Source organism: Galeopterus variegatus, unplaced genomic scaffold (assembly GCF_000696425.1).
Source record: "Galeopterus variegatus unplaced genomic scaffold, G_variegatus-3.0.2 Scaffold870, whole genome shotgun sequence".
NCBI classification, from domain to species: domain Eukaryota; kingdom Metazoa; phylum Chordata; class Mammalia; order Dermoptera; family Cynocephalidae; genus Galeopterus; species Galeopterus variegatus.
The window spans coordinates 458,283-468,594 of record NW_007726981.1 but is presented as its reverse complement, the minus strand read 5'-3'; the positions used below and the strand labels follow the sequence as shown (position 1 = coordinate 468,594).

Below are 10,312 nucleotides of genomic sequence, written 5' to 3'. Positions count from 1 at the left end.
GCTTTCTTCCATTGGAAATGTGTGCTCATTAGGAAAAGATTGCCTTTGCCTGTCCCCATCTCTATCTCTATGCGTGATTTTTATTTTGCATCATGGGGGCCTTGCTGAATATAAAATTCTATGCCCATCTTGGTTCCTTGTGCCAGACACGAGCCTCTCCTCCTACGACCCAGACTCTTCCCAGTATCATTCGGAGTGAGCCCATGATGTTCTGCTCAGTACCCCACATAGAGGGTGGTTTGGGTCCTGGAGTTGGCCTCCTGGATGTGTCACCTGGCCCATCACTCGCTAGTGGTGACCTGAGCAAGTGGCATAGCCCCTCCAAGTCCCAGTCTCCTTGTGGAAAAGGTGTCATCATAGGATTGGCCTCCCAGTGGTCGTGATGCCCAAATGGCACATAAAAATGTCAGCTCTCATTATTCCCAGCCTTTAGTTAATACTCTCAGTGCTTTTTATACAGACATTTTTATTAAGGTTATAGAGGTTTACATGCAGTCATAAGAAATGATGCAGAGAGTGCTGGTGCACCCTTCACCCAGTTTCCCCCAATGCTAATAAATACCACCATGCAGGATTATGGTCAGTGTCACTACTAGGATGTTGGCAGTGACACAATCCACCCATCTGATTCAGGTGTCCCCTGTTTCACTTCTAAAGATGCTCCTCGACTTACGATGGGGCCAAGTCCCAATAAAACCATCCTAATGTGAAAATATCATAAGTTAAAAATACACTTAATACCCTGATAAACCCACTGTATGTCAAGCCATCGTAAGTCAGGGACCTTCCGTACTCATGTGCACGTGTGTGTATTTTGTCCTAGCCAAGTTCTCCACCACCACCAAGATACTGAACTTTTCCAGCACCACAAGGACCCTCGGGTTGCCGTTTTCTACCCACAGCCCCCTCCCACCCGCCGCCTACCCCAACATTGCTCAGACACCACTGCATTTAGACAGAATTTTCTTTTACAGCAGTCCCCAAACTAAACATGTGATCTTTTGAGGATGCTTTCTTAAGAAACTCATTTATTTTTAGAAGATGGAAGAAATCTTATGTCTCTTAGTTCCACCTTCTGAGTCTATGGACTGGGTTTAATAAAGCAACATGGGAGGCCCTTGGGTACCAGCAGGTGGAGGGTGGGGACAGCAGACCCTGCCTCTCACGAAGTCGTGCATGCTGTGCCTGTGGCCTGCAGGGCACGAGGCAGTGCCCAGCAGGGAGATGCCCCCTTCAGGCCAGCTCTCACTCTCTGCTCTTCCCTGGCAGACCTACCAGGAGCATCTGGAAGGACAGAAGCACAGAAAGAAGGAGGTGGCTTAGAAGACAGGCATCCAGCTTGATGGTGGGCTGAGCAGGAATCTGGCCCAGTAGCACTGCGACCTGCGCACTGTGTCCTGCACCGGGGCCAACACCTACATGGCCCACAGCCAGGGCCCCGATCACCAGAAGGTATGAGCCCCATGTGGGAGGGAGCCCCGGGCCATGTCTGCCTCCCACCACTGTGTCTCGGAAGAAGCCGTGGTCAGTGCCTGACCCAGGGGATCACCTGGTGACATTGGAGGGAGAGCCACCAGGAGGAAGCCTCCTCACAGAGCCCAGGCCCATGTGTCCTCATTCCAAAGGTACCAAACATACACTTTACCAGTTATAAAAGTCATTCCTGGGGCTGGCCATTTAGCTCAGTTGGTTACAGCGCACTGCTGACAACACCAGATCAAGGGTTCAGATCCCTGTAGTGGCCAGCATGCAAAAAAAAAAAAGTCTTTCCTGCTTAAAAAAAGCATGAAGGCATGGAGGGGACTTGTACCTAGACCTCAGAGGAAACCTGACCTTTCGCTGTGGTGCTGCACAGAGTTTGCACTCTGCTGAGGTCGCAGGTGTGCTCCTTTGGGCTTTGGCTTTTTGCACTTCTTGTTTTCATACCATTGTTTTTCCTATGGCCTGAAAAATGCTTGTATGAAGTTATCTTATGGGGGAAAAAAGTAACAGGATCCCCCACCTAAGAGAAGGTAGGGAGACAGCTGGCCTCCCTGCCAGGCCTGGGGATGCCTTTAGGAAAGCAGCCACTGCCTCCAGCTTGCCTTACACGGGGGCGTGCCTGGAAGATACAAAGAGGGATTCCTGGCCGGATGCTGCCTCAGCCCTGTGCAGTCATGAGCAGGGGGATTAGGAAGTCCCCTGCCCCAGCACACAAACCTTCAGATGCCCAGGCCCACCTGCTACACTCCCTCCAGCCCTGGGCCTCTGCTCATGGCTCTCTTCCACCCCCCTGGCCCTGGCGCCAAGGACCTGGCTCTTCTCCCCCACTTACCTGGAAGCTCATCAAGGTCCCCATTGCCGGGCTCCCAAATGCCTGTGTGAACCCACAGACAAGTCCTGGAGGATGGGGAGTGGGTGGGGGCAGGAGAGCTGGGGGCCAGGGGTGGGGCTGCAGGTGGGGTAGGGTTAGGGCTAGGCGGGGGGCAGGGGGAGAATGGGCAGGTCTGAGCTGTGAGAGGCAGAGGCTGAGAGCTGGTGAGTACGTCTGAGATAGTTGTCACTGCAAATGCCAGGGGCCACAGAACAGTCCTTTCCAGCTGGGATCTTTGCAATAAGTGCCTTTAAGTAGAATTGCTGAGGCTGGGGCGTGGCCGGAATATGGCTATATGTGTGCAGACTTATGCATGCGTGTGTGTGTGAAGAACACGGGTGTGTGTCCACGGACATGTGCACCTTCCGTCTTAGCAGGCAGCCCCCAACCACCCATCCATCCACACACAGAGTCCCCATCTGGGGCAAGCACTGGCCTGGAGCTTGGGAGGTGGAGGGACAGCCCCAACTTTCCACCTACACAGTGGAGTTGGAGGAAGAGTGTCAGTGGGAGCCAGCGTGGGTGTTGGAGCATTAGAAGTGCCACGCCTGTGTGATGCAGGAGCTGGCTCAGGGAGACCTTTTGGAGTGAGAGATGCTGGGGAGAGTGGGAGGCATTCCCATGGGAGCTAGGGAAGGGGCAGGGTCCCCGGGGACAGGATACTCTTCCTGTCTCTCAAGGAAGCTGGCCAGGCACAATGGGAGTCTTGACACTGGGGCTCAGTCAGTTCCAGGTCATTAAGCTGCAAGCTAAATTGGGGAAGCCCATACCTACCATCGAAACTGTGCCAAGGAACTCCAGCCTGGACTGCACCCCCTGCACCAGCAATCTGGCCCCCGTGGCCATGCAGAGTACCCTGGAGGTCTCAGCCAAGCCCACAGCCCCAGCTGGTCCCAGTGTTCATGCCCCAAGTGGGCCAGCACTGGCCAAGAGACCAGCGGCCTCGCGGGCCCCAAGCATGTGTACATGTCTCTGTGGTTCTCCGCCTAAGTCCTTGTGTGTGTTCCTCTGCCTGCCACAGCTGTCCTGATCACTGTTCTTGTGTTTTGTGAGACGTGATCATGCAGTTTGTGTGAATGTGTGTGAGAGAGTTTTCGTCTTCTCGGGGAGGAACTTCAGCTATGAATGGGGTATGATTGTCCATGTTTCCACCAGGAAGGGGGGTTCCACCTTTGGCCCCCACAGCTCCACACTTTGATGTGAGACCATTTCTGGGAAATGTAGGCAGAAACGATGAATGGAATGCCATCTCTCCCCACAGAGTTGGGGATTGTGCTGGGGCACTGGTAGTTCCAGCCACCCTAGGCCTGGAGAATTCCCTGGGCTATGCCTCCACCATGCTGGGCAGCAGCCTCACCTTCCCTGCTCGAGAACCTGAGGTAGGAATAGCTGAGCTGGATCAAGGTGGGAATAACTAGGATTAAATGTCAGGTGCTCAGCTGACTGCTGTGTGCACTGCCTGATCTATCTCCACAATCACTCTTTAAACTAGACTTGGTCACTAGACCCAATGTACAGATGGAAAAAGCGAGGTGGGGCCCCGTGAGTGCCTGGCTCCAGGCCACACAGTAAGCAGTGGAGGTGGGATTCAAACCCAGCTCTGTCCAATTGTCTCTGCCCTGGACCACCATGCTCTGTGCGGAAAGTGGGGGTGGGGGTGGGGAGAGGCTCATTTTATTTTTAGCCTCAGCAGCACTGTTTCTTGAGTAACAGCATAATTCTGAAGTTCAAACCATCAAGGAGTTTTGATATCAAAGAAATTTATCTCTCCTGAGCGTCCATAAATTTGCCTAGTGGGGGCACTAGGTTAAGTGGGACCCTTGGCCCACCTAATATTTCCTTATTGACTAGCTAAGTGCTGTGGATTTTGTGCAGTTGGTGGGTTCCTCAAGCGAGGCACCTAAAACCAGAGCTTCTCCTTGATGGACTGAAATTGGCCTCATTGTTTTCTTGGCTGTGACACAACTGGCATGAAAGGGATAGTGAGGCCCCCAGCCAGGGTGGTCCCACAGATGTCACAAGGAGGAAAAGGGACAACGGACAAGGGACCTGGGTCTGGCCAGCTCTCCACCGTGCACAGCCTGGCAGATTTGCAGCCAGTGCAGGTTATAAGTAAACATAGTTTTTCCCCTTCAGGGTCCCCTGAGTCACTGGCAGCAGGCAGCAGACCCCAGGAGAGGAACCTGGCACAAGCCAAATCGGAGGGGCCCAGAGAGCCACCCACCTGGGGAAGCTCGGAGGAAGCGTCCAGGGACTGCTGTGACGTGCAGCCAGTGGACCCAGACTACAAGGGAGGAGGTGGGTCAGGACCGTCACTGCGTCTGGGCTCTGGTGGGCTCTGGTTGGTCAGACTCAAGACTCCACCCAGGTCCTCCCATCTAAGACTGACAAACCCGTCGGCATTCACAAGCTCCACAGGCCAACCTCGAGGAGTCCAACTCTGAGCAGACCCACCTGATGGTATAGGTGCTAGATTTCCTATGCTAGAAGGGACCAAACATGGTTCCGTGAAGGCCTGAGATAGGTAGAGGCATTTCCCGGTGGTGCCCCATGGAACTGTCACCCTCATCCCTTCAGAGAGGAAGGTGGAAAAGGAATTGGGGCAGTAGAAAGCTTGGTGAGAGCTTGGAGACCCTTCTGTCCCGCCCCTCTGCTGGGCCTGAGGGGCCTTAGGACCCGCTGAGGCTGAGCTGAGCAGCAGAGCTGAGCCCCATCCAGATCTCTCACAGGACAAGAGTTCCCCTAGGTGTGGGATCCAGAATCCCAGCCCCAGATAGGTCATGCAAGCCAGCATGTACCCTGCAGGGCCACCACGCAGATGTGCACAGCGGAGATAATTGGCCCATGAGGCTTGTCGCAATTCAGAGGCCTTCTCCACATCTGATTCCATGGTCCCCAGGCCCCTGAGTTCTCCAGCAATAAGTAGATGCTGCTTCTGCAGACATGCACATGGCTAAGAGGAGGCGAGAGGATCAGTGTTCCTCCTGTCCTTGTGTTCGTGTTCTGGTTCAATTCAGCATCTTCCGTTTTGCCCAGCACAAAATAACCACAGCAGCTGGAATTGTGATTTTGGAGACCCTGCCACTTAGTTAAGGAGAAGAGACACGTTTTAAAAGCCACAGGAGGACTGTCCAGTTAGCCGAGTCTGTTAGAGCATGGTGCTGATAACACCAAGGTCCAGGGTTCAATCCCTGTACCAGCCAGCCGCCAAAGCAAAACAAAGCCCCATGAAAGAGAGAAACAGGAAGGGCCCACGGTCAGGAGAAATTGTGTTAAGGCAGGTCACCAGCCGAGGCACCTGGGAAGGCTGAGCCACCTGGGCATCAGTCACATCCCACAGCCTCGTGCCTGGCTAGGGCTCACCTATTTTGTGTCTCAGGTGTGCAACGACGAAGGGAAAGTGATTTGGTTCCACTGCAAGCTGTGCAAGTGCAGTTTCAACGACCCAGCGCCAGGGACATGCACGTGAAGGTGCGGCGGCACCGGCTGCAGTACAAGGTGCGTCCAGCAGGGGACTCAGCCCGCGGGCGGTGCCAGGAGACCCCTGTGGTCCGAAGTCCCCTCCGCCCCAGGTGACCTGATGAGCTCAGTGGCTCCCTTTGCTCTTGCCCGAGGAGCTTTTTCTGAAGCGCTGCCGGCCGCAGTCTTTCAGGGTTGCTTTGGTGAACTCCGTGAGCTCTTCCTGCTCCCTTAGCTTTGGAAGCTCTCTCGGGCTCCTCCCATGCTTCCTGAGAGGCAAGGGGATGTCCTCCTCTGCCTCAACTCACAGCCCATGTTCTAGGCCAACACCTGGCCTAGTACCTGCACAGAGGGGGACTCAAGAACTAGGGGACAGAAGGAAGGATGGATGCATAAGTGGACTGATGGGTGGGTGGGTGTGTGGATAGGTAGGTGGACAGATGGATGGATCGATAAGTGGATGAATGGATGGGTGGGTGGGTGTGTGGACAGAAATAAACCAGTGACATTCGTGAATTAGTTTGGAAAGCATCCTCAGTCCTGGTCATGCAGGTGACTTGCAGGCAGGTCAGTGAAACAAGGGGAGGGGATAAAACCACAGGAACAAGCACAGCCTGGTGTCTGCCAAGTGCATTTCATCTTTTGCTGGTGGCCATTTGGTTTTAAACTCTGCACCCACTTGTTGCTGGGGACAATTCCCAAGGCACATGGTCAAGTCCTTAATGTGCACATGAAACAGATGCACAAATGCTGCCTGGTTTCCCCAGACACTCTGTCACTTTGGCGATTGTAGACACATGTTGTTGCTTTTTCTTGAGCCAGAATTATTTTGATTGGGAGTGAGTGTCTTTAGTTAAAATCAGCAGGTGCTCTTGTGATGAATTTTCAGTAAATATCCCACAATCACCAATGTTATTCACCAGTCATATCCTGCGCCTTCTTCCTGTGACCCCTTTGTCAGGTCTATAACCTGTAGGTTAAGCTTTTATTTTCGGCCGCTATCTGTCAACTCTGAGTGTCAGTCCTGGTTCTGTTCCCACTCAGTAGCCCCCTTTCCCCACCACTGCTTTAAGGAGTTTCAAGACTTAGGGGGATTTAAACCCCACTGTTGTATAAACACGGCAGGAGGAGGTCAGTCTTGAGGTCTCTCCCTGTGTCCCTGGGACCTGCCCCTCCATTCTTGTCTAAATGAAGGTCTCTAATCTCATAGCCTTTTCTTCCCTTTTCAGAAAAAAGTGAACCCCAGCTTCCCCATCACCATCAGGCACAGCAACAGGGTCCAGAAGCTCCTGGAGGAGCGGCTGAGAAGCGGAGGCTCCTGGCCAAGAAGCCGCTGGAGGAGATGCGGCGCTGGCACACGGAGATGAGGTGCCACCGCCACGGCCAGCCTCGCGGTCCACCTCCCCCGGTCACTACCCCTCCCCCTGCTCCTGGTAGGTGGCAGGACGTTCCCTTACTCTCGGTTCCTCACTGGAAGGGCCCGGCTACTACTTGCAGGAATGAGGAGCTCACAGGCTTGCACCCCGACTCCCAAGTGCACTCAGGGTGTGGGGACCTTGACAGGGAGGCAGCAGATCCACCATCTTCTGTGGCCAGGCGCGGCTTGGGACCAAACCTTCACCTCCACCCACATTGGGGGGCCTGCTTGGTGGCTTCCAGGCATGGGGATGGGGCTGTTAACCATGCATGTGATGAGCAGCCCATGCCATCCGGGTTGTTGGAGAGAGAGAGGGTTTTAGTGCTGAGCTCAGCATCACCATTACTGCCACAGTGACATGATAAAGGTAGAGACGGAAGGCACTCCCTGCCCATTCACAGGGACACTGGCTACTACAGAGGCACCTGGTGTCCACTGTGCCCCAAACCCCCATGACAAAACCAGCTCACCCTCCCAAGGCTCACAGTCCAGTGGGGGACAGGGACACATGACCAGGTGATTGACACACGACAGGACACATGACAGTGCAGGCTGAGCAGGGTTGTAATGGCATCAATGGGCAGAGGGGGTCCCAGAGGAGGCACCTGACCTGGCCTGGGTGTTCAAGGAGGCTTCCTGGGAAAGGGGGCACGAATAGGAGTTTGCCAGAAGGGGAAAGAGTGGCGCAGACAAGAGGAACAGCATGTGAGATGGCTCCGAAGAGAGAGAAAGGAGCGTGGCCAGGAGCACCGAGAGTCCTGGTTCCGGTTCTGGTTCTGCCACTGGTAGCCAGTCAGTCCCTTCTCTGGGCCTGTTTCCACTCCTTGTCATGGCTGTGAGGATTCAGTAAACTCCGTGTGTAACACGCTCAGCCAAGCCTGGCACATGGGGAGCTGCAGGTCACAGGGCCGGCATTTCCATCCTGCCCCCGCCTGGCAGCGGGGAGCCAGGAGTGCTGGAGCAGCCTCCTCTGCATCTGAGGTTGTAGGGCCCAGGAGGACCCCATCCAGGTGGGGGTGGGGACTGGTAAAAGCACACCACGGGGCAGTTCACAGTCTCTGGCCTCACCATGAAAGGAAATGGCAGGGCAGGGGTGGGGAGGTCTGTTTCCTGCCCCTGTCCTAAATTGGACACTTCCTGCCCCAGGCCAGCCCGTCGGTGGGCCAGGACCCCCTTCCCTCCCCTCACTCCCTCTCTCACCCCCATTAGTGAGGCCACCTGCTGCGGGAGCCTCTCAGAGAGTCCCAGGTGTTCAGCCCACACTCTGCTGAGTGACCAGCATTAAAGATGAATAATGAGCCAGAGCAGGGGCACCTGGGAAGCCCATCAGGCGTCACCGCACTGGCAGCCACCTCGTCTTGGGTGGCTTATTTAACCTCCTCGTTGCCTGCCTTTTCTCGCAGCTCCTGCTCCTGGTGCCCCCCTCCTCTCCCCAGTGAAGTTTGTCAGATTCAATGAATAAAAACACAGCACACACAGTCAGGTTTAAATTTCAGATAAAGGACGACTCGTGTGGTGGTATAAGTGTATCCTACGCACGACTTGGGACACACTTATACTGTAACAGTATTTGTTATTCATCTGAAGTTCAGATTCAGCTGGAGTCCTGCATTTTATCCAGCAGCCTCATTCCAGCCCATTCCTAATCCCACCTGGATTGACTGTGAGCCTCAGTGTCCCTTCCTGCTAATGCCCAGATGCTGGTCAACCTGGACCAGTCAGAGGGACCCTGGACTCAGGGGATGTTGGGGGCTTCCTGGTCAGTTGTGCCCCCCCACTTGGGTGCTGGATGGTGGGGCTCCCGGGGGGTCCAGTATAGGGGCCCAGGTATGAAGGGGGAGGCTGAGGCCTCTTCTATCTGCCGACTAGTGTGGACCTGTTTTAATATTTTAGCAACTTGTCCATCTGTACAGTGTTCCTGTAGACCATCAGTCTGGTCCTCGTCCCCTCCTTGACCCAGCCCTAGTATGGGTGAGGGTATTTTAGGTCCCTGGCAGGCCACTGGACCAGCAGGCATTTCTTGGGAATTTACACAAAAAGACCTAAAGTTACTGTGACTTAGGAGAGGTCCCTAAGAGACAGGAAAGGAGGAGTGACATGCCCACCTCCCCCAAGTACTCATTACTTGAGGTCTCTTTTACCTCCCTGGCCTTCAGGGAGGCCTCGATGGGGAGGGCACAGTCTCTGAATCCCAGGTTCAAATCCCAGCTGTGCCACTTATGAGCTGTATGAAGCTGGTGGCTTTCTCTGTGCTTGGTTTCCTCGCCTGTGAAATGGGGATAATAACGCTAGCAGCAGTACCAACTGTTGGGGTGGCTGAGAAGATCAAATGCATTCATTTATTCAAAGAGCTTGGTCTGGCACATAGATAGTGCTCACGGAAGTAATAGCGGGGCCCCAGCCTCTCTCCTGGGCCAGGGGGAGGGGCTGAGCGGGAAGCAGAGGCTAATTTTAGCCCTGATGACACCCCCTGGCCGTCTGCCTTGTCCAAACATCCCCAGCCCAGCCGGGACGTTCAAAGCGGCCCCCCCACCCCCAACCTCTGACATCCAAGGAGACTGTTTATTAGTTCTTGTGAGCTGCAGCATTCTTTGCCTGCCTCAGCTTGCCACCCAGCCTCCATCCCCGCATGGCCCCACCCCTGTCACCCTGGGTGAGGACCACCTCACCTGTAGATCCCTCTGGGACAGGCCAATGGCCAGGGGCGGTCAAAGTGAAGGGCAGGGAAGGGGCAGGCATAAGGGGTCACTCCTGCCCCAAAGTCCAGAGATCCCCAGTCTTCATTTAAAATTCTGCAAGTAAGAGTCTGAGCTTCTGTGTTAACTCACAGATATTTATTTAATCAGCACCTGTTTACTGAGCACCTGTTGGGTGCCAGGTCCTCCTGGGGACCCAGGCCCTGCCCCAACAGGGCTCCCAAATCTTGGGGGAAGACACAAGCCAGAAAACCAACACTAGAATTCATAGGTATGCGGAGTACTGTTCATTCATTCTTTCGTTCATTCAATCATGAGTTCATCCGTTCATTCAAGGCCTGTTTACTGAACTCCTACAGTGTAGTGCTTATTCAAGGTGCTCATGGT

General features: G+C 54.4%; 1 protein-coding gene across 1 annotated transcript in view; it reads left to right on the top strand.

Annotated features, from left to right (window-relative positions):
* Window positions 1–7,703, top strand: part of LOC103590766 (zinc finger RNA-binding protein 2-like) — a gene marked incomplete at its 5' end in the record, with an annotated part of 14,431 nt that extends 6,728 nt beyond the window's left edge. The window contains 4 exon segments of the mRNA XM_008573070.1: window positions 1,359–1,452; window positions 4,490–4,651; window positions 5,733–5,851; window positions 7,042–7,703. Of these exon segments, the coding sequence (XP_008571292.1) occupies window positions 1,359–1,452; window positions 4,490–4,651; window positions 5,733–5,851; window positions 7,042–7,179 (513 nt within the window).
* Between the last annotated feature and the right edge of the window lie 2,609 nt (window positions 7,704–10,312).